The sequence below is a fragment of the Gavia stellata genome, chromosome 24 (assembly GCF_030936135.1).
Source record: "Gavia stellata isolate bGavSte3 chromosome 24, bGavSte3.hap2, whole genome shotgun sequence".
NCBI classification, from domain to species: domain Eukaryota; kingdom Metazoa; phylum Chordata; class Aves; order Gaviiformes; family Gaviidae; genus Gavia; species Gavia stellata.
In genome coordinates, this window is record NC_082617.1 from 4,753,757 (window position 1) to 4,777,571 (window position 23,815).

The 23,815-nt window shown below is 53.0% G+C and overlaps 1 protein-coding gene across 1 annotated transcript in view; it reads right to left on the reverse strand.

Moving 5' to 3' along the window:
- ASTN2 (astrotactin 2) overlaps positions 1-23,815 on the reverse strand; it is a 362,612-nt gene that overhangs the window by 237,373 nt on the left and 101,424 nt on the right. The window contains exons 4-5 of the mRNA XM_059828642.1: positions 10,821-10,970; positions 2,149-2,256 (exon numbers count right to left, since the gene is read on the reverse strand). Coding sequence (XP_059684625.1) covers positions 2,149-2,256; positions 10,821-10,970 — 258 coding nt within the window. The remainder of the gene's footprint in view (positions 1-2,148; positions 2,257-10,820; positions 10,971-23,815) is intronic.

Genomic DNA, 23,815 nt, shown 5'->3' on the forward strand with positions numbered 1-23,815 from the left:
TCCAAGGAGAGAAACCCTGAGGAATGTCTCTCCTTGGACCTGATAACTATCTCACGGCACCTGCAATGACACGCAACCACGGCGAAATCGATACGGGAACATCATTGTAAGAATTAACCGTATCTGACGACGCATCCTTCTCTATTAGAGTTATGATCTCGTCCAATTATGGATCTTTGCTGAACTTGTAATTATGAGTTTGGTACTGTGACTTCCCACTAAGCTATTGCTTTCCTTCCACAAGGGAGAGGAGTCAATGAAAGGATAATGGAAAATTGCTTTCAAGGACACAGCAATGGCAAAATTTAGCTAGACAGGAGAGGAAATACAATGGGGACTTTATGCAAGACAATTCCCTCGGTTAGCCACCACCGAACACGAACAAACCAGGTTCTCGCAGCATCACTCAAACACTAACGTAGATCTAACAGCCAGCTCTGTGCAACCGTGCGAGGCAGCTTCCTCCTGAATTCCCTTCAAACCCAGCCATCAAAGCTGCCCAGGTGAACAACAGCTTATTCAAAGAAAAAGAAAAGAATTCATCCTATTTATCTATTCCTTTATATTTGCCCTACGCAGAAGCTTAAACAAACAACCCAAAGCCAATGCGTATGTCAATAAGAGTACCTTTGTACCCGCTATACAGCACGAGCGCGTTTCGAGAGACTGACAGAGCACTTGACCTCACGGGGAATGGTGTCAAGGCAGCAGGAAAGCAAAGATTTATCTGCTTTTCATTAAAACACAGTTTTCCACACCTTGCTCACGCGCCATCTCCCCCTTCCCTTGTGGTAGCTGAAAAAAAACCTCAATCTTCAGCGACTTTTCCAAAGTACCCAAGGACTTTCACACCCAGCCCAGTATTTCAGAGCAATTCGTTGGAAAAAACTACTTCAGCACTTGGGAAATTTCCCCCCTGCACCAGCGACTTTTTGGGACCATTTCTTTTCACACCTTTTGCAACACAACCAATTTCTTCCTTCTCTCGCAAATCATTTTACCTGTAACACAGCTATGTTCATACTGCAACAGGTAACTTTAACTCACGAATTCTCTCCCTGCTTTTCATCAAAAGCTCATTTTAAACTCGGTGAGAATTTCTCGTGGTTCTAAAACACACGGAAAAAGAAAAAAACAAACATTGAATGCCCAGCCTTTCGGCAGGAACAAATGCAATACACCCCTGTACATGCGTGTGTCTATTCCCGCGTGCAATCATCAAGCTGATCAGAGGTGTTGAGGTAATTTCACATTCAAATAAACACATCGCGAGCATTTATCGGAATGCCTAATCATTGAAACAAATGGGGCCGCGTTTGCTGCGGTGGGCGCCGGCATCTATCTGGCGTGCTGTGCTCTGCCGATGCCCGGCTTAATACAGAAAACAAATGAAGGAAGCAGACCCACTGTGCAATTTTTAAATTGCTTCCCAACGTAGTTATTTCCTAACAGTGATTTTTCAAATACAGCAGCAGCAAGGCTCGCCCCGTCCTCCGCCAAAGAACCTGGTCCAAGGGACCCGAACAAAACTGATCCAGCGTGATGCGACCGGAGGAAACGCGGACACTAATTTCAAACTGCGGATGATATTTCAGTTTCTCAGCTCCTCTAACTCACAAAAAAGCCTGAAGGGACCCCGGTCTACAAATCCCTGCCCCAGCCCTCATTTTGAATTTGTTCCTTTTAATTGCCTTTGTGCCGAGAGGAAGGCTGGGAAACTTCCGTCCGACGGGTGCTTTGCACGGGAAATAAAGGGCAGAAAACAGGAGTTTGGAGCAAGGACTTGCCAAGGTGACTATCCCCGAGAGCTGCACTGGTGCCAGGACGATGATGGACACAGCCACCACGTGCCAGTGCAGCTTTAGGGAAGTGCCAGGACATCTGTAACGTAACTGATACTAGAAAGCATCAAAGAAACACAGAACCTCAGCAACATCACCGGGAAATGCTATTTATGGCTCCTGCGTGGTGCTGCATCACACAAACAGCACATCTTGGGATGTCCTTACCAGTACAGACTGGTAGTGCGGTCCTTACCTAGACACATGCAGCATCAGACAGCATCACCCATGGAAACAGTCAAGGTGCTCAACCATTTTTTTTCCTCTTACGCCCATGCGCATCACCGGTGCCTATGTCATTTTGTACCTTTGCTTCGTCTCCGGCTCCGATACTGCTCGGTGTAGAAAGTTAGCTGGGTTTCATCGTCCGCCTCCGAGCCAGAGTTTCCTTTGGCACGTCCAAACCCGATCCCACCTGCAAGCAACAGAGGGGAAAAAATCAGCCATGTCAGCTGGGATGCACGGCAGCTGGGGGGGAGCTGGGAGCTCCTCGGCAGAGCTGCCGGATTTGGCCAGCATCCACCGCTCCCAGCCCAGGTGCTCTGCTTGGAGTGACCAGAAGCGACCAGGGGCTTTTGCCACCCATGATTTTGCTGGTTTCTTATTGTCCTCATCAAGAATCAAGACCCCATGGTGCCAATTGCGATGTGAACGTAAGAAGATGCTTTCTACCCCCAGGAAGGTATTTTACATATGTACTGCAATCTATTTACAAAGAAAACCTCTGAATGCAGAAGCTGCTCTCCCCAAGGACACCTATGTGGTGAAGTACAGTGAATCTTAGGTGTTTGCTTCAAAGCAAACCCAGCAGAGACAAGAGGCATAGGGAGAATACAGCACTTGGGGGGCACTCAGGACCCCACTGCATGGTAAGGGTTTGGCTTCCCTCCCTCAGCACCCACTTTGGCCCATCCGCTCCACCAGAATCACAGAATTACTACGTTTGGAAAAGACCTGTAAGATCATCAAAAGTCCAACCATCAACAAACCCCCCCATGCCCATTAAACCATGTCCCACAATGCCTCGTCCACACGTTCCTTGAACCCCTCCAGTGATGGTGACTCCACCACCTCCCTGGGCAGCCTCTTCCAGTGCTTCACCACTCTCTCAGGAAAGAAATTTTTCCTAATATCCAGTTCGCCATAAAGCCAGCAGCCGGTACCAACAGCAGTGGCAAGGAGCAGGGCTGGCCCACGGTTTACCCGGTGTCTCCATCCCGGAGCGGGGAGCCGGTGCAGGATGCTGGAGCCCAGCTCGCTTCAGCCACCAGACCCCCCAAGGAGTAATGGACACTTAAAAAGCGACAGAGTAACTGGCAGAAGTCCTTCGATCCTTGCAGAGTTTAAAACAAAGAGGCCTCTGGGGGTTGACAGTGGCCCTTTAAACTGCCATTAAAATATTTTACTGTTTTTAAAAAATCCTTTATTCTAGGCAGAAGCACAATTTTACCACTTCTTGGCAGGAGAACAGAAAACGAGCGGTGCCTTCTGCCCTCCGAAATCCTTAATCACCACAATGAGAGGTGGCTGGCAGGAGCCAGAAGGACGCCGGGAGTTTGGCACGTGGCTCCTGCCCTGTCCATGCCCCAACCTGGCCATGCAGTGCCCTCGGGGAGGGGGGTGTCCTCAGCAGGGGGGTAGGAAGAGGCTCTACCAGCTCCTTTCCTCCAGAAAGCAGCAGGATGGGGTCAGTGCTTGCACAGAGCAGCGTTTAGTGCTTGGACGTGGCATCTGGGGGGGTTTACAGACTCGCACCCCAAACTCTAACCCACCGCCAGCCCCTCTTCAGACCCCCGTTATCACAGCGAACATCCAATACCATGATACACCCGCACCCAGGGACCGGGGTTTTGAAGGGCACAGCAGAGTGGTAAAACCAATAAGGCTCATTCGCATCAGCGAGGAAAATCTTAATTAACCTGGGCTTCTAATGCAGGCCCTCGGGCGACCGGCCAGGGCTCAGCTCTGCCGCACGTCCCCTTCTCCTGCCGAGCAGGGGCTGTCCTGGGCTCTTCTGCTGCCGGCGGCGCCCAGGGCTGGGAGACAGCCACCAGCTATGAGAGCGTTTTCCCCCTCTGGAGCTTGGCAGAGCTGTCTCCTCTGCCTGGGAGAGGGACCTGGACACTGCCCATGCAGGCAGGACATGGCATGTCCCTCTGTCACCTTCCCATGAGCCAGACCTGGTCCCTTTTGTGCAGGCAGATGGCTGGGGGTGGACAGAGGCAGTGATCTCCAGTGCTCGTTCTGCTCTCGCACCCCGCCGAGGTGGCCAGGCAGCGGGTGCAGGCAGCGGGTGCAGGCAGCAGCTGCTCCACCAGCCACCTCCCAGCCCCCTCCGGCCGCTCCGCATTTGTTTGCCGGCTGCGTCTCCATGATGGATGGCGCTGACATGTTAAATTACTCAGGCTGGATGTCTTCGGAGAGCTGGTGACAGCGATATTGCATTTTCTGATTACCCAGCACTGTGCAGGATGTATAAATACAGGAGTCGGGAGACCCGGCGCAGGTCCCCAGCCCGCAGCGGAAACGTCTCCTCTGACCCAACGCGTGGTGGCAGAGGTCAGCCTGGAAACAGAAGCCCGGGGCAGGGAAACGGCTGCAAGGGATGCGCTTTCGCCCCTTCATGCCATCAAGGATGCTGGAACGCATCTTGGTGGTGGGTTTGGGGGTCCCGGAGCCAAGTCAAGGCAGCCTGTAGGATGCAGGAGTGCTGCTCCTTGACTGATCCTGCCGTGAGCCTGATTTCATGTTTAACTGGCCCCAAAATCTTGCTGAAGCATCCCTGTGAGATGCTTGCGCTTGGGGCAATACCCCCTGCACTGGCTCCACCAGCTGGCTTTGGTGGCAGGCTGCTTGCCGGGGCACGGGGCCGAGGATGCTCGCGATGGGGCTGAGGATGCTCGCAATGGGGCCGAGGATGCTCGCAGCAGAGAGCACCCATGTGCGGCTACTGAGGGGGATGAACGGGGACAACACCCAACTAAAGCCAAGCAGCCCTACCTGGTCAGCGCTCTTTTTCTCTTAAAAAGGGGGAGAAAAACCACTAACTAACAGAAAAAAGATCCTAATCGTCGCGACCGATTGCAAAGCAGAATAAGACGCTTAAAAGAGAGAGGACAGGGCAACAGCAACTTTGCAGCGCCGGGTACCCGTAACGCGCCAGCAACTCTCCGCAGCGGCTCTCCCGAGGAGCTACACCCCCTTTACACCCAGTTTATTCCTGCTATTTAGATTGGAGAAAAAATAAAGCTCCCCCTCCTCGCCCGCGCCCCCCCGCCTCCTGCCCCACCGCCTGGGGACCAGGCGGTGGGGCAGGAGGCGGGGGGGCGCGGGCGAGGAGGGGGAGCTCAAGGAAGATGCTCTCGCTTCTAATCCTGTTTGCAGATTTACAGGCTCGTTAATCCGTTCAAATAGATCGCAGCTCAGCCACGCGCTGGGGCAGGGCGCTCATTTTGAGCCTGACATTAATTTAGCGGGGAGCAAGGGCGGGGTGCCAAGGCAAACACCCCTCGTTATGGTGTAATTAAAGATGGTAGCGTTAATGCTAAATAAGGGAATAAAATTCGGGAATTAGAAGCTCTGTTATCCCCGAAGACTTTTCGTTAGCCAAAACCACGTGTGTTTTTTAAAGGCACATTTCTGTCATTAAAATAAAAGCAAACCTGACATTTTAAATCCCTTCCCCAAAGCCAGGAGGTTACAGAGCAACTCGGGGAAGCAAAACAGATGCAAAACAAATCAAAACTGAGTTAAAATAAAGAAATAAGTAACACTAGCTCTTTGGATAACTCCTGTCTGAGGCCAGGTTGACCTCAGATATTTAATCCCTCCAAGCTGGATGTTATAATAAAAGTGGGAGCTCGTATTTGTCCCCAGTGAGGCCACCCTGGGTGACGCCTGTGTCCACGCGTTCCCCTGCCCTGCAGCCACAGCCCCACTGCCGACGCAAACGGATTTTCTGCATCCCTCCCCTCCAGAAAAAGGGCCAAACCCTGCACGCCACAGCGTTCAAGACCCACAACCTCCCTGCTCGACTGTCTTTGCTTCGCTCCACCTCCACGCTCGCTTGCCCCATGCAACACAGTCTCCTGAGTGTTCAACAAGCCCCCCTTCTCCCAGGCTTCCCAGTAAAAACCAGCTGATGAGTCCTCCCCTCCCCACCTCCCCGGCACTGCTGCAAGATCACAGAATCACTAAGGTTGGAAAAGACCTGTAAGATCATCAAGTCCAACCATCAACTAACACCACCATGCCCATTAAACCATGTCCCATAATGCCTCGTCCACACAGTCTGGGCATCATCATACAATTAACTAAGTGGAAATTTTCAGTTTAATTAATTTACCCCCAAAAAGTGTACCAGTCAACTGAAAAAAACCCAAACGTGGCCAGAGAAAGGTGAATTAGATGCAATTTTAGGGAGGTGGGAAAAAAAAAAAAGCAAACATTTTGTTTTGAAATGTAGCCAGTCAACACAAAAAAAAGATAAAGAAAAAAAGCCCTTTAAAAAATGAAGCCCTCTGATCTGGTTTGTCACTGCAGCAGGGGTATGCACGCACATGCACTGGTTTCAGCTGATGAAAATTCTTCCTCCTCCCTGATCTTCCCTTTTCCTTCTGCCTATGCCCAAAAAACCCACATCGGGGCTGGTGGTGCAACAACCAGGTGACAGCCCCATGGCTTCCACCCTGGAAAACCAGGATCACTCCGCTCCCAGACCGCAGCCTTTGCACAGCTCTGAAGGGTTTTATTTTCACTGAGGACCAACTCAAGGAGCTGGACGTGATGCTGTGACTCGGATGAGGTGAAACCTCCTGGCTGAACCCAAAAAACCCAAACCTCGCCAGCACGATGAGATGCTCTGAGGGCACCGCGGGACAGACGGATGGGGCAAGGTGGTGGGCAGATGTCTCCTGGCAAAAGCAGGGACCATGGGCGAGCGGGGCCGAGCGGCGGCTCTCCGCCCTGGGGTGACTTTGGGTAACTTATGGCACAGCCAAGACCACAGACACGAGAAGCCACAGCCCTAGTCAACTGCCGGGCTCCGGCAGAAGGATCTATTAACCGCTTATTTATTCTCAAAGCCAGGGTGCTTTTAAAGGCCTGCCCCAGGAGAGGGCACCAGACCCCCTCTCTGCGCAAACCAGCCTCCCCCGAGGCCACCTCCCCGCCCTGCACCCCGACACCCCACCAGCCCATGGGTGGGCGCGTAGGGTGCTCCATTGGCCAAACCATCGGTCCCCACATCGCTGCCTCTCCCCGCCGTTCCCAGGGCATCGCTTCCCGGTTTAAGCCCCGCTCCGATGCAGCGGGTTGGGATGCTCTGGGTACCAGCCTGGCTGCATTTTGGAAAATTTGGGAACCAGTAAATCCAGAGCCTCTGGGACGCAGCATCCTTCCCTCCCGCGCTGCCAGCGCTCAGCAGAGATATCCTCCTTCCAGCCCACCCCTCCTGCACCTCAGCTCTTACCATCCTCGCTCTCCCTCTATTATTCATAAACTCTAAATGCGCTTCACTCAATAAAAGTGTTTAGGGAGAAAGTTTGTATGAAAAAGGCATTAGACAAAATAAAGTTATATGGTACTGTAAATGGAGAGGGTGGAGTGGGTTGGTGGTTTTTTTTTTTTTTTTGAAGTCAATCTTCTGGGCAAAATAGGACCTTTCCCAGAACTGTTAGAAACACTTAGCACAGAATCAGGTTTAATGACAAGCAATAGGCAGCAGTTTAAATGCACTTAGCACGGGAAGCAAAGCAAGGCAAAGCTGATCCCAGGTTTGGTTTTGTTGGGCTGGGGCGTTGGGTTGCTTGTTTTCTGGTTTGGTTTACCCCACGCTTCTGCAGGAGCGGCACTCGGAGCCTGTTCGGAGCCTTTCCGTAAAGGAGGAAATCCTTTTGCTGTGTGCGGCTCCGGCAGGGAGAGCGCTCCAGCTGTAGGGCTCTGATGAGGTTAAGCATTAATTAAATCGAACCGCGAGAAAATAATTACACACATGCATCCGTCAGGCCGACTTGTCACTACCCAGTAACAAAGTTGGATGCAAACTCCATCAGCGGAACTGTCACACGGCTGTTAAAAGGAAATAAATGCATCCCAAACGGACAATTTCATTTAGGGGGAGGAAAAAAAAAACCCACGGATTGCAAAGGATTAATGAGGCGAAGGGTTTGTGTTTGCAATTGGATGTAAAATGCAAACATCGTGAGTTGTGATATCATCGTTTAACCTTAACGTTCGATAGCGCTCCAGCCGCTCGCCCGCCGGAGGGACAATTAACCACGGGCTGTAAAAACAGAACCTCCAGCACGGGAGAGGCACGGGGAAAGGTGTGGATACGGCCTCAGCAGCAGCGCCCGGCCACGGCTTTCACAAGCAAAAAGAAATTTAAATTAAAAGGAAAAGAGGACAGGTAGGGGCCATGGGGAGTGAGATCTCCACTGGAGATGCTGGAACCGGCTCGGTTTTCGGAGCTGCTCACTGATTTCTGGTGCTTGGGACCTTAAAATCTTTTTCTAGGGTGTGCCGGTGAGGGCTCCCGTAAGTGGAGACACTCAAAGTCACGGTCCCCTCCTGAAGCCCACGGGTACGAGCAATTGCGGCCAGACACAGCTCCCCACCGTCGCTAAGAACACATGCAACCATCCACGGAGGAGCTGTACATTGGGCACCAACACCATGGGGACCCATCCTGCTCCCGGTGCGGACAAGGGAACAGCCACGGCAGCACCCTCCCAGCCAACCTGGGCCCTCCCAGCCACCCTCTTCGCTTTTACCAGGGCTGAGCCCCGCAGCACGGGGGTGCAGCGAGACATCCCCACCCATCCTGCAGCACCTTTGGGACCACTGCAACTAGCTCAGGACCAGAACAGCTCGAGGTGCCAGTGCCCAGCTCCTCTCCATCACCTCCCTTCGCACACATCCTGCCCCGAAGCCCTTCCCCAGCCCCACAACTCGGGCATGCGAGAGCCTACCCGGTGCAGGGCTGCTGGAGCAGGTGCCCCGACATACCCGAGACACACGCCCAACACCCTGGGAGACAGATGGAGAGCAAAATACAGCGGCAGGTACGGCAAGGAAGATTTGTGACCCAGCAGCTGAACATGCTCTAGCTCCCAGGGGGTCCCTTCCCTGCCGGGAGCACCGGGAATGGCGTAAGAGTCCCAAGAGAGACAATTTGTTTTCTCCAACACAGGTCTGGCTGAGCCTGCTGCTGGGGACCTGCTGGACAGCCCAGCTTTAATCGCGCATGGCTGAGGGCTGCCTGTGCCAGTGGCCGTGGGAGGGAGGGAGGGAGGGAGGGTGACCTCCGCGAGCACCATGAGAGGGTTGCCAAGTGGGGCACAGCAGCTGGAGGGGAAATTCAGCTCCCCATCCCAAGCAGAGACGTTGGGCACACGCTGGTCTCCAACCCTCGTATGGAGGAAACACAAGTCCGGGCAGAAATGGAGGGTAACGAAGGGCTCTCTTGTCCTAGTATCCACTGACTATTCCCATGGCCACCGATGGGCAGAGGGATCCTGGGGGCAGCGGTGATGGGGTGAGGGCTGGACAGACCTCCTCCTGCCTTGGGGCATGCTTGGCACGGTGCAGACAGGGATTTGCGGGGAGGCAGGGGAGCTCCAGCCCCGGGAGGTGGGAGATGGAGGGTGTGTGTCCCCAGAGACGGGGGACAAGCTGGGCTGGCTCGGGGCCACGCTCCCATGCAGCCACAGGCTCTGCCTGCAGCCGGGCATCACGTCTCCTCCTAAGCTCGGCTGCAAGGATTAATTGACTCGCTCCATTAGTGACCAAAAAACCTCTTGCCTTCAGGAGGTTCAAAAGTGAAATAAAAACAAATTAAAAAAAATTAGGCTGGAGCAGGGAGTCAGGGAAACTTCACCAGACAGTCACTGTGGACCCCAAAGCACCCACACACATGCATGCTAAAATCCAGATACATGTATTTGAATAACTACTAGAAAACAAACCAAATAATTTAAACCAGTTAAAGAGTCAGAACATTTTCTTCACACTAAGTGAATAATTTATGGGCAGATCTATAATAAAAAAAGCCCTCTCCAGGCCTGTATTGCAGGAAAACGTATCCAGAATAAAAGATCACATTTCAGACTCATAAATAAATGAAAAACAAAACCAACAGTAAACAGAAAGAAAAGTATTTCCTTCCCGGTTCCTGGCACTGCCACAGAGACCCGCAGTGTGCAGGGTAAGCCATGGCCAAGGGACCTCCCTGCCCATCATCCCTGGCGGGACCCCAACACCTCCTCCTCCCCCCCAGCTGGAAACCTGGACCCAAACCCTCCGCACAGCCTCAGCACTCACCGCTTAACCCACAGCCGTTACTGTTTTAAGCAACAATAGCAGTAGGAGGAGGCGGTTTCCCTCACTGAGAGGCAACGCAAGGACCAATCCTGCTCACGGGGCTGTTCCAGCCAACCTCCTCCTGTTGCTCCGCTGTAGCTGGCAACGGCCATCAGGGCTACAAATAAAACTCAGCATCCCTCCAGCACACTTCTGCACGGTGCAGCCTTTAGAGCCATGAATGCTGCTCCCATCCTCTGTCTGGCCCTTAAAAAAATAGTCCAAAAAACCCCAAGCACTGGGGAAGCACAACAGAGGTCCCAGCGATGCAAGTTACAGCCAAAATGAACTTCACCCCTTCCTCCAAAACAAAAACTTGCCAAGAAACCGTATTTCATTCCCATGAAACCTCTGTTAGCCAGGGCAGGGACCCTAGACTTGCAGCAGACCTGGATAAACCCCTGGGGGGGTGCGAGGTGACACCACTCCCAAACACCTCCACCAGACCATCCAGAGGATACTGCATGGGGTTTACCCCTCCTCACCCCGTCACGGAGGAGCTCTGGGGTCCCCACGCTCAGCAGCGAGGGTGAGGAGCTCCTGCCTTCATCGCCAAACTCCTCTGGACATGGCCAAAGCCAGGGCACTGGGGAGCAGCTGGTGACCGCAGCAGCCTACCTCGGGGCCGGCTCCGGCGTTTCCGTCTCCCCACGGACGTGCTGCGCAGCGCGGGCTGGAGCTGCCCGATCTCAATGGGCGTGTTGGTGCGGAAGCTCTCCTTGAACTTCTGCATCAGGGACTCCACCGTCTCCTGCGTCACCTCGGGAGCTGCAACACCAGCAAAGGGACTGTGGTTAAAAGAGGACGGGGCCACCATGTCCCCACTGCCCGTACAACCCCTTCCTAGCAGAGGACAGCATGAGCCGGAGCTGAGTCCTGGCGCAGGACCTCTGCCAAGACCCTCCAAAGTCACCCACGGGGACCCATCCAGCACGTTCCAAGCCTTACCCAAGTCACAGAAATTAGAAAACCGTGAGTTTATGGAAATTGCATTTTTCATGCTGCTTTCCAGCATTTTGGATTATCCCTTGCCTCTTCCCCCATGTGCAAGCAGGGCACTTGGAAGCATCGTGCCCTTTGCCAAGTTACAGCCTGAAGGGTTCAAAACACCCAGGAACCCCCCGAGCACTGAGCTGGCTTCGGGTCGGGTTTAACTCTGCCCAGGAGCTCCGAGTCAAACCCCAGGCTTGGCAGCCTTTTGGGGGGCCAGGTACACCCCAGCAGGCAAGTTTGGGATTACGGAGCAACGGGCAAGGCTGGGGTGGGAGCCAGGCGAATGATGTACAGCCGGTCCGGGCACGCGGCGAGTCGCAGCAGGAATCCCTGGGGTCTTCCAGGGGCTGCAGCACCTGAGCTCAGGAAACAGCTTGTTACAACGCCCCACAGCACGTCACAGCTTACTGATATTTAAGCAGCTCCCCTCCTTGTTCTCACGCACCCCCTATCCAGTAATGCCAAAAAAACCCCAGAATTGTCCTACGAAACTCGCCACCCGCCCGCACAACGGGCGGTTATGGGAAATCATGAAACCACTCATGAAGAGCGAAGATGAAATTCAGGATCAAAAGGTTTGTCCTCCTGCAGTCCACAAAGGCCTCCCAGGTTTAACAAACGGTTTGGCCTCTGTCAGCTCCTCGAATAAACTCATCAGCAGCACATAACCTCTGTCCTGTCTCCATTTCGAGAGTCACGAAGTCCCTCCGATTAGCTCCCGAAGCTCCCCGGCCCGCAGCGTGCCCGTGCAGGGCTGGCAGGGATCAGCAGCCCTACGGCCACCCCGCATCCCACTCGGATAAGGGATAAGTGAGCACCTTGGAGCTCCCAGCCTGCCAGGAGTTACAAGGCTGATGCATCACCCCACCGCATCTCCTGGGTCCAGAGACACATCAGATCCGTACGGAGCTCCTTGGGCACCCAGCGAGCTCAGGGTGCGTAACTGCTCCGGACCATGGACTCTAATTCCCTTCGCAGCGTGGTGCAGGGGCCATTTTAGTGCAAAATGAGAAGCTGACCATGCAGGACGAGGCATTTGTAAACCTAGACAAGGATTTGACTTAAATGCAGAGTCTGCAGCAGACTCCTCCAACAGCCACACATGCCACAGGGAGGGGAGAGCCCCGACCACCCCATGTGCGGCCCACGGAGCAGCTCCCCCTTCCTCCTCCCCCAATCTCAAAGGTGATGTTCTCAGCCTCCCAAGGCGCAAGAGGCTCTAGACCACCCCAGGGTGCTTTCCTACTCCCGCAGGCTGCAGAGAAGGTACCGAAATCTGCCAGGGCCATTGGGAGGGGAAGCGCCGGAGAAGAGCAGACCAGCTGCTGTGCTTATGGGCGCAGGAGCACGGGGAGGGCTCCGGAGAGGATCCATCCACCCAGCGCTGCCGCACCGGGTGATGGAGAGATGAGGATTGAACCCGCTGCGTGCGTAAGCACCGAAGGCAGGAACTATTTCGGGAGAGCTCCAGAGAGAGGGTGGCCTAAGGGACCAGCTCTGTAATGTCTTCCAGTTATTCATCACCAGGCTCCCCTGGGCACCATAGATCAAAGGCAGAGCTCCCCAAAACCCCCTGCATTTACGGCAGGCACGGCCGGATCCTGCAGTCTCCGATGCCCCAGCAAGCAGCATCGCAAGGGGGGGGGGGGGGGGGGTCTGGGCGGGGAAATCAAGAGCAAGGAAAGGTCTCCAAAGAGCATCTAATCCCACCCTGACAGCACACATCCAACCCCCTCTTGCAGGGCTCCTCCGAGGCGCTGGGGAAGGATGCTCCAGCAGCACTGGTGCGGCTCAGCACCCTGCCACCGTGTCTGCGGGGGCAAGCCCGTCCCCGCAGCTCCTTCGCCCGGGAGCAAGCGTAGCAGGGCCTCCCCGCGAACAGATGGCAAGTTATTCGAACCTTGGGGCTGTGCGATATATAAAGTGTGCAAGTGGAGCAGGGAGCTCAGGAACCGCGCGGCTGAGGCTTATTTACCAAAAGGAAACCAGAAGGAGAGCGCGGGAGGGGAGGAGGAGGGGGCCACGCCTCCAGCTAGCGACAAAATGTGGCAAGGTCAGGGCTCTCTCGTGGTCCCTGCTCAGCTGATGGGAGTAATCAGCGCTGCGGTGATCGTACCCCATCTGGCCACCACGCTCGGCACATCCATCCAGAGGCATCTGCTCGCACGCTTGTCAGCAGAGCAAACGCCAGAAGCAGGGGGGAAGCATTATCTTCGTGGGGAGAGGGTCCCTGTGGTCACTGGCTATTTGCAATGATGCTACAATTACTTATTCCAGGAATGGGAGCAAAAAGCCAGGGAATCTCACCGCTCTGCAGAGCTTGTGTGCGCCAGCACATCCTTGGCCTCTCCACGCCCCTGAGCTCGGGGGTTTGGAGCAATGAAAAAGAAGGAAAAAAAAAAAAGAGAGAAAAGAAAAAAAACCCTTGTCAACATGATCTCAGCAAGCAGAGTTCGACATGGACAGCACGGAGAAAACCCTCGCTGACAAATGAAAGGTAGCTGAGCTTCAACTGAATGAGCACCGGGGGTCAACGATGAAGGAAAGACCCTTCGTGCACTGCCAAACGCGACCAAAGGGAGGGAGGAGAAACCAATACTCCGTAATGTAATGAGGCACGGCACTAACCGAGCCGAGGCTGCTGGGACCCTGTTGGCTATGGGGGTGTCCATTATACCCATAACAGAGAGAGGATCCACCGCAAACTGTCACTGGGGCTTTGCCACCGGGGGATTTCCATAGTCAGCCATCTGAGCCTGGACAGCCAGGGGTAAGAACCCACCACCCACCCGGACCGATGCTTCCGTGGGCATCGCACAACCGCATGGTAAACACGAGTTCTCACACGCGCACCGCCGTGCCGCACACGCATTGCACTCGTGCCTGGCGTTCCCGTCTCCCACGGAGGTTTTAATAGTTCTGAAAAGGATGGGAACACACACTACCGCAGGGTAGCACAAAGCTTCACGTAACCCAGCTCTGCCCTGTGGAACCCGCCTGGGCTGCGTGTGCCACACACGGGCTCAGCCGGCGGCCCCCGGCGCTGCCGTGCTACCTGCACGCTGCTCCCCTCCCCGGCACGATGCAGCCGCATCGCCCGTGCCCAGGCACCGTCTCCTCCCAACAATGGCTGAACACGACGCAGATTTAGAGGCAACAGGACCGTCTTCTTGAGCGAAGCGTGCCAAACCGCCTTCTCTCCCATCCCCGGTTTCCAGGAGATAAATCCATCAGGGCTACTGAGCTCACATCTTCGTCATCACGTTGAGTTTCTCCAGCCTGGCAGAGGTGGTGAGATCCACCCTGAGGTTTGGCACGACACTATGATCTCAATCTCGCCCTGTCCTACAGCGAGGGCCTTCGGCAGCGTAACAACCCCAGGAACAAGCTGAGGCAGAGGAAGCACGAGGCTCTTCAGCCTCCGCAGAATCAGCTTCCATCTCCGGCAGCGATTTAAGGATGCAGCTGAAGGTCACCATACCTTTGTAAAGCACATTACATGTTCCCATCGTACACCTCCCTCCTGTCCACCCCCATACGCTATTTTGAAAGTGATTTGCTCTCCTTATGGCTCCCTTATTCGTTTGCACATCTCCCACAAAACAATTCATACCAATAGCCTGCCTTTCTTCCTTCCTTTTTACTTGCACAAATTGCAGTGGGAAAATATGTTGTTTGGCTTAAAAATTACAATAAAAAAAAAAAAAGTCGTCATCTGAAGAATATGAGCAATGTTTGGGTAAAAATACATTGCAACAGAGATGGGAAGCAGCAGCACTCGTTCCAGCCCTCGCGGGACTCCCAGTGCAGCCAGGAGAGCCGTACATTTTCCAGACACATAGGCTAGGTTTGGGGGGTTCTTCTGGGCAGATACCAAAACTAGTATCTCACCGGCTCCAGTGGCCAGGAGGGATTCTCCAAAACGCAGTCCCAGGCTCGGATCAGCGCAACCACCCACAACCCATATCTGAGAGTCACACTAGTCGCGTGCCTCCACCTCCCCTGGTTGCGCTTGGATGGTGCCTCCACCATCCCAGGACATCCCCAAGGGTCCAGCACAAGGGACAAGGAACTGCAAAACCCCTTTGACTGTGCAACCTGCTTTCTGCCAGCAGAGACTGGGAAGCTGGGATGGAGCTGGTGGCAATGGAAGTAAGCCACAGCCCTTGGAAACAAGCCCTCAACCTCGCCGAGATATTTTAGGGTCTTCAGACGTGGCCTCGGAGGACCCCAATGGAGCAGCTGTACCACCCGCTGGAGAACTGCCCTCAGCCTAAGGCAACGCTCCTGCGGCCCGCAGAGACCCTATATCCACCCAGTACCCGGCAGCCCCACTCGATGCTGCACCGGACCCTGGCAGGGCAGGGGAAGGGCACCAGCTCCTCTCCAAACCAGGCTCAACGCCTCCCGGTGTCGCTGGGCTGTTGGGAGAGCTGGATGGCCCCACAGCTTGGGTTTTGCAGCTTATTAGAACAGAGTGGTGAGGCTTAAGGACTGCAAAGCTGCCAGCTTCCCCGAGACTCCCAGTCTTTGGTGCTCAACTTAAAGTTTCAGTCTCTGGAGCTACAACCATCCCTGTCCTTCTCACACAACATCTGGACTCCCACAGCTACAGGGAGGAGACTGGAAAGGCAACAGCAGCTTCTATTAGAGCTTCCCACACTAGATATTGAGTAAAAAATATAAATTAAAAAAAATAGTTTTTTAAGCACCTGATTTTCACATCCCTCTCTTTGATTTCTGAGTGCCAGAGGGCAAGTTATCGATTCCTCAACATTACCACTGGTTAAAATGCTCCCAGAGTTTTGGAGAGAGGAGTAACTCGCAGAGCAGCTCAAGAGCTGCTTGACCGAGCATGCCGCTTCGCTGGAATCAAAGTGTTTTGCAAGAACACGTCAAACGCAATCAAGGATTAAATGGAAAAGTTTGGGCGCAATTAGAAGTCAAGGTTGGTGGGATATTTACTTCCTGACCTGTGCACACATTCATGACGGCACCCGTGGCCACGTGTAGGATGCAGCCCCGTCGCCTCAGACACCAGCTCTTCTCCATGCCCATCTCCTGCCCTCTCAGTACTACCTCCAGTATTTTTCAAATAATCTCCTTTTTCCAGGCACAGGGGAGGTTGCTTTCCTGGAAATCACTGACGCTGGCTCCAAAGGTCTAATGCATCATCACATCCATAACGCACCATGTAAACATCAGCTACGTGTAACGCAGTTTAATAACGTTATAATTGTTTCCTCCAAATCAAACCTCTGAGTTTCAATAAGCACATTTTGATGTTTCTGGATCAGTGTTTTGGAAATATCTATTCTACAAAGTATTTCAAGAAATCAACTTTCTGATTCTACTTGGGATGAGCATAAATTTCACAGTACTGGAAGTTTTCCACATGGTGGAAACCCTGTTTTCTCACCAGCTCTAATAATGGGTGTTTGTTGCTTTCCGAAGCATGAAATAAGCTACGGTGTTTGTTCTGAAACTGGGATGTGGACTGATTTTCAACAGTGCCACCCTGAAGGTACTAAGCGTCAGAAAGCAGAGAGCTTTACTAGCATAAAATTAGGTAATTACACCGATGCCTATGTGATGATGGTGGGAGAGATTCGTACAACAGCTTCACACATATTGGGAAGAAAACACATCTGGAGAGCAACGTCCTGCCACAGAGCACGGTGGATACGGCAAAGACATGAAAAACACTGAGAATTTTAGCTCCCCATCTCTTTCTCCAGCCACCAAACACCTCTACCACCTCTTGAGCAAGAGTCTCTGTCCCATCAGTCCCATGCTCTCCCTTAGTCCACATCATATGCCATGTGCAGGCACACCATGTCCAAGAACACCAGAACACTGCTGGCTGCATTACACAACCAACTCAGGAGATATATATAATTTGAAATATAAATATATATTTAAAAAAAAATCAAAACAAACCACAAATAACCACACATACCCATGCATCAGGGGACCAAGCCCCTCCTGCAACGCACACATCTCCAAGCCATCCTTAGGCGAACCCATCGGGGCAATGATATACGTAGCAGCACGCGCTTTGCCGGGGCTGGCCCCCCGTGAAGCCAGCCAACACGGCGCAAGGGAGGATCAGTCTCTCTCCGAGAAGCTCTTTTACACAGAGGGGCTTTCAGATGCAGCAACACAGGGATATAGGAACCCGGGAGTGTTTTAAAAACAGGCTTGTATTCCATCTCGACTTTTTCTTTCTTTTCTCTCCGACCCTTTTTGTTGAGTTTTAAAATAGAAAACGTATACATTTTTTTAACATAAGCATTAATACATTAATAGGTTATTATACATGTTAATAAATCACTCACCATAAAAATAGATTTTCATACGTAGAAGTCTGATTTTAATTCCAAATTGGAGGGGGAGGGTAGCAGAAGATAAAGTTTTATTCGAGATGTCTCCTTTGAAGGAAACTGAACAAATGTACTTTCCTCCTTCATATATTCATGAGATGACTGCTTCCCTACCCCGTTCTCCACCACCCTCAGCTCCGGGCTCAGAGCCAGCACGGTCCTTATCTGGTACGAGGCAGGAAAAAAAACCCTGATAGGATCAGAAGTTTTCAGTAGTTTAACAAATCTGAAAAAAAAGAAGTCTCCTTTGGTTTTTAGTAAAGCTTGGGGCGCGTGACAGGGAAGAGGGGATGCCGGGAGAGGCTGGAGTGCAGCATGGGAGGGGGATGGAGACCTGCGCCGGCTCAGCGTGCTGCAATGGAGACGGGGACCCTGGGGAGCCCCAGGCCACCCCACAACCCCTCCAACCATGCACCCACTCTTCGCTTTTCATCTTTATCACAAGCTTTGCTGTTCCCCCTGCCATCTACAGAGAGCAGGAGATAATATCTGCAGCTCCTGTCCTTGCTGCAGCCGAGTGAGCTGCTCCTCAAACTGGCCAGAGCCAGGGAATGCCCGGCCCGCCGGGAAGCGGCATCCAGAGCCGGAGCCCATGGCAGCACCCTCCCAGCACTGCCTGCCCTGACCCTTCTTCATCCTCTCTCCAGTCACGACGCTCAATTGCTTCCCAGCTAATTGCCTCCACTCATGTGTGCAAACTAGCCGTTTACTGGAAAATGCCACGGAATGTTAATTTCATGTGGAATTGGGTAATTGCAAGGCACTTCCATTTTTTTTATTATAGGAAATGAATAAGCATTGTATTAATAGCATAGTTTCCAAATCTGAGCACAATCGTGGCCCCATCGACAGAGGCTGCGAGTTATTCGGCACCCTGTACTCTCCCTGCCTTTTTCCCTTCCTTCTCTCCCTTCCCCCCGCCACACTCCCGACTTCCCATGTTGGTAATTAAGATAATGCAATATAATTATAAACACATCACGAAAGATCAAACGCTTAAGAGCGGCGGTCCAACAGTCCCCGCCTCTGCCTTGCACCTTTGCATTGCGAGCATCTTGCAAAAGCAGAGGGGTCTCTGCGCTCCTTGGGCTGCTACCAGCTGGGTTTGACCTTCCCGGGAGCTGTCTCTGACTAGGAACCCTCAGCTCTTCCATGGGCCAAAGACTTTTCTAGCACACCCCTCCCCTAACATGTATGGGGAATTTATCTTTTTACCCCATTTCTCCTTCTGTGAGGAAAAGCCTTTGGCCGTGGGATGCTGTCCCATGAAGGCTGCCCCAGCTCCCCCTGCACTGAGAAGCTCCAGGCCACCAGAGACTCTGCTTCCCGCCTTCTCCACTCTAATAAAACCCTTAACTTACCATTTTTTATGAGACACCGTAACTTTTTCCGCTTACGCGGCAAGCAGAGAGGAGCAGGGAAGATGGGCAGACCCTCAGTAGCAGCTAATGCTCCTCAAGTTATAAAATAATTGAAAAGTTAAATAAGAACACTCTGGAGGAAGCTTCCCGATTTGGCGTTAATGGGCACATGAAGCAGCCCGGGCTAATGTTGCGTGGAGGAGAGACGCCAGCTCGAGAGCACAGCGCTGACCTCCAGCTCCCTCTCTCCACCGCACATCTCCTCCAACTCCACAAAACCAGAGGGAAAACTGCCCTGGGAGCCAGCTGGGGCAGAGACCCACCGAGGGCAGGAGACAGCCCCGTCCCCACCTGCCTGAGGAGCCTCCACCGGAGGATGAGCCTGGAGGCAGCAGAACTTTGGCATCTGTAAAGCAGGAGGGGGGTGAGCGAGTCCCAGCATCCCTAGGGATGGGCACAGGCAGGGAACAACAGCCGGCAAACATGGGTGGGAAACGTGGCACAGTGACCCCTCTCCAGTCTCAACCACCACCCAACTCCCTGCTCGGTGGCACTGTGCAGAACGAATTTGCTAGCCGGAAATCAAATTTCCTTTGCCCAACAGGCAAGGCGATACCCTTTCCCGGTACCGGCAACTCCATGCCGTGTGCCGGGGAAAACAAGGGATCAACATTAACCCGGAGAAGGGTACGCCACCAAAAACCTGTATCACAATAGGGCCATAGAGCTTCAGCCATGCACACACTGCACAAATGCCACCAAAGGATCCCCTCTGCAGTGGCAGGGACCAACCATCTCCCACACCGGGAAGCACACGGGTACAGGCAGGAAAGAAGGAGCTGAGAGCTGGTTTGTTGGCTCATGAGAAGACCCGGAGCTGAGGGAACGCTCGGAGAGCCTGGGCTATCAAAAGCAAACAACTTCCAAGTCGCGCGGGCGAGGCAGCGAGGCCGAGCACGGCCAGACCCCGCAGGACCCGGTGGGCACATCGCAGCTAACGCTGTAACTCAGCAGGGCCGTCAGAAAGGATTGATTTGAAGCACCTTGTTAATAAGTTTCCTCTCCCGCCGGTCCTTCAGGTAGGTCACTGCCTAATGATAAATGGGGCTGGAAGGTGCCTGCAGACCTAATATCAGTGCAGGTGCCAGGCCTCGATCCATCTTCCTTAGGAGCCAGCTGACAACACTAAGCGTCTTGGTGCCACAGCCAGGTAAAACACGACCGATAGGAAGAGAACATGGAAACAGAGCGAAGAGCTGGCGCTGCAGCTGCCCTCCCTGCGCCCCTCCACATAAAACCCACAAGCCCGGGACAGACTGATGTGGAGAACATCTCGCACGTGCCAACCGGCAGAGCCACTAAAAGCCAAGGTGAAGAAGTGCTGAGCATCACGGACCAAGAGGAACCCATCGCTCTCATGCAGGTGACAGGATCCGCAGCGGCCTCAGATCTGAGCCACGCATCCCAGAGGCTGCCCGAGTGCTCACCGGCATCTATTTATTTCCAGCAGAAATGGGAACATTGTGGGGTTGTTCTTCACCCAGCACCCCTAGGGATGGGCACAGGCAGGGAACAGCAACGGCCGGCAAACACGGGTGGGAAATGTGGCACGGTGACCCCTCTCCAGTCTCAACCACCACCCAACTCCCTGCTCAGCAGCGCGGTGCAGAATGAATTTGCCAGCTGGATATCAAATTTCCTTTGCCCAACAGGCAAGGCGATACCCTTTCCCAGTACCGGCAACTCCATGCCGTGTGCCGGGGAAAACAAGGGAGCAACATTAACCCGAGAAGGGTACGCCACCAAAAACCTGTATCGCAATCAGTTTGCTCCACACCGATGCCACGGAAAGACAGCCCTGGGCAGAGCTGAAGCTCTCCCAGGTCCTCTGCATTGCACACAAGGCAGCTGCAAGATGCAACCCAGCACAGAAACCCAAGAGAGGGGAGGACGCTTGAGATCTCCCGTGGTTTCACCGAGGGGAATAGACAGCCACCATATTATTCTTCTAGATTTTGCATCAGGCAAAAAAATTAGTTTAAAAAAAAAATCATCTCGAAGCTAATCCTGGTCAACAACTGGCCTACAAGCCAGCTACACTTTAAATAATGTAGTGCTTTATCAAACATTCATAGCAATGCATAAAGTGATGAACAACGCGCACCTGGCATTTATATAAATATAGTTCCTGATAGCTTGTTTTCCTTGGCCAGCCAAAACTTCACAGCTTATCTTCCGTGAGCTTGTGATTTCGCCTGGATGAAAAGCACTTTGGACACCTGGGGAATCAGGGCTACTGCACACAAAACTGCCACGACATCTCTGCCAGCCACCGGCAGCCCCACAAAACCCGACCAAAGCCCCTGTCAAAAGAGCTGCTGCTGCCTTGAGGAGCCACAAGTCACCCACAGCTGTGGCTGGGAGAGGGGATGACCAAGGGTAGTTCTTCTCACGGGGGATGTCATGGAGCCTTGGGGCGAGACCAGCCCAAGCCTTGCAAAGCGGCGATAAACCAGCGGGACTTCACAAAACCGCCGTCCCTTTGGGATGCTTAGCAAAATGCTGGCATATTAAAACACCCCTTTTCCATTCCCTATGGCACCATCAGAAGCCGCTTCTCCATCTGCTTCTTCCGTCCTCTGTCTCATGAAATCAGTGAGTGGATATAGTGAAGGGAAGAGAGAAAAACAAGAAAACCACATCAGGAAATCCAACCTACCAGCCTTTTCTCAACAGCAACTCTTGCTCCGGGCCAGGAAGAGCCCTGGCTGCTCCGAGATGTTTAAGCCTTGATTAATCGTTAAGCACGTGCCAGCCCAGCACCTCCCTTGGCCAGGGGGATGCAGGACCAGAGGAAGCCACCGGCCCCGGGAGCTTCCCCATCCCTTCTGACCCACTGCTAGAGGCACGTTGGACATGGCTCTTGTTGAGGAGACCTCCTGGGCACACTCCCGCGCATCCATGATTTGCTGCCTTAGGCTACTTTTTGGGGGGTGTAAGGGAGGGGGAGCGTGTCCCACAGGACCACCAGGCCAAGAGACCATCATTCCCTCCCCCCATGTAGGTAAGGACAACCCAGATTTGGGATGGAGGCAACCAGTTCAATGTGATGGGATGATCAAAACAAACCTAAACCTCCAGCCTGGCAGCTCTCCATTCAGAGCTCGAAGGCAATTAAATATATTAATTACGAGCATGTTTAGCTCTCCGGAAAGCAAAGCTTTTCCCTGGCAGGTATGGACATTTTCAAACGAACATTAAAGTCAGAGCTGGCATCACCATAAAATCAAAGGACCCAATGGCATATCCGTTGTAACCTCTGCAGCTGGGGCCCCTGTTCTCTTCATTAATGCGCTCAAATCAGCCGGAATTAAGCATGTTGGACTTAAAAACATGTTTTATTTCTATAATAACTAGAGACACTAGCTAAGCATGTGCTTAAATGCTTTCCTGAATTGGGACTGATTCCTACCCTGTTGGGCCTCATTTATTTTTTTTTTTTTATTTCTTTAAAGCTGAAATTTGCAGCTGGGTTTTTCAGCCAGGAATAGCGGACTGCAAAAAACCACTGTCCACTGGCAGGCTACGTGAATATACATTTTCAAAGGTCTCTGTAAATTACACAAGGAGTTGGTGGGGATTAGAGCTGGGAAAAGCTGATCACGTACAAAGAGGGTCATGATCCCATCAGGTCACTGGAAAGAAGAGAGCCCCAGGACACATCAGATGCTGGCCTGACGTACTGTCCCATTTTAGCTTCCAGCCCCAGCAAACGTTAAGCCATCGTTTTATTTATTAAAGGCTCAGAAAGCCTCTGGTTAATGCTCGGATTCAGGGCGGCACTGCATCTGCCTACCCAAGTGAATGGCAGCTGCAGACAGCGGCTCCCAGCTGCGGCACGGGCACGGTACACCCCGGCACGGTGGGGATCTCCCTGCCAGCAGTCAGCCACGAGCCCGGCCGGGTGCAGATGTCCCCTCGAGGATACTGGGCTGTCAGCTTGGGGACAGCAACACCAGGCTGGTCATCTTGCTCCTGCTGCCCACCGGTTCTCCATTCTCCGTCATGGAGGAGAACACCATCCCCCTGCCCATTACGAGGGCATCGCCCCCGACTCATACCCTGTCTTTAAATCTCACCTCCAAGATACTGCAGAGCTCATATGTAATGAATACACATCTCAAACCCCAAAACATCCCTTTCCCAGCCCTGACACCACGATTTCAGGCCAGAGCGCTGCCTTACCCCTCCCCTAGGAGGGTCTTCACTGGAAGGCAAAGATGATGGCTGAGATGCGGCCACCAGAACAGCTGCTCCAGCATTGGTGGGTGGCATAGGCAGCTCCCTCGCCGCATCACCAGGACCCTTCTCCTGCCTTCTGCTGTTATCCCAAACCTAAGCCATTTGTCTCCCCTGCCAAAAACCCATCTCCCACAGTTCTCCCGGACTGCATCACCCGGAGCAGTTTGGCTGGGAGGCTGTTGGGACCACAACGCCTTACATTAGCAGTTCTCAACGTCTCCTCGTGCTGCCCTGTCTGCCGTCTGGCTTGGTTCCCTTCTCCAACTCACAGACGAGGACTGGACCATTAAGTGACATGACCAGGGTTACCAAAGCAGCCGGTAGCAGAGCAGAGCTGGATCTACATCTCCAGGTTCACTGTAGGTACCAGACCATCTCTCAGGCATGCTCAAAAGCCTCTCAATATCCTACAGAGAAAGGCATCCGTGGATAAAACAAGAAACTTCAGAGGTATACCTAAGTTAACACAGCAGGTGAGAATAAAGTCCAAGAGATGTGAATTCAAGATGACTGCACAACTACACCTTTGATATGCCTATGGTATTAATCATCGGTACCATCGGTAATAAGTCCT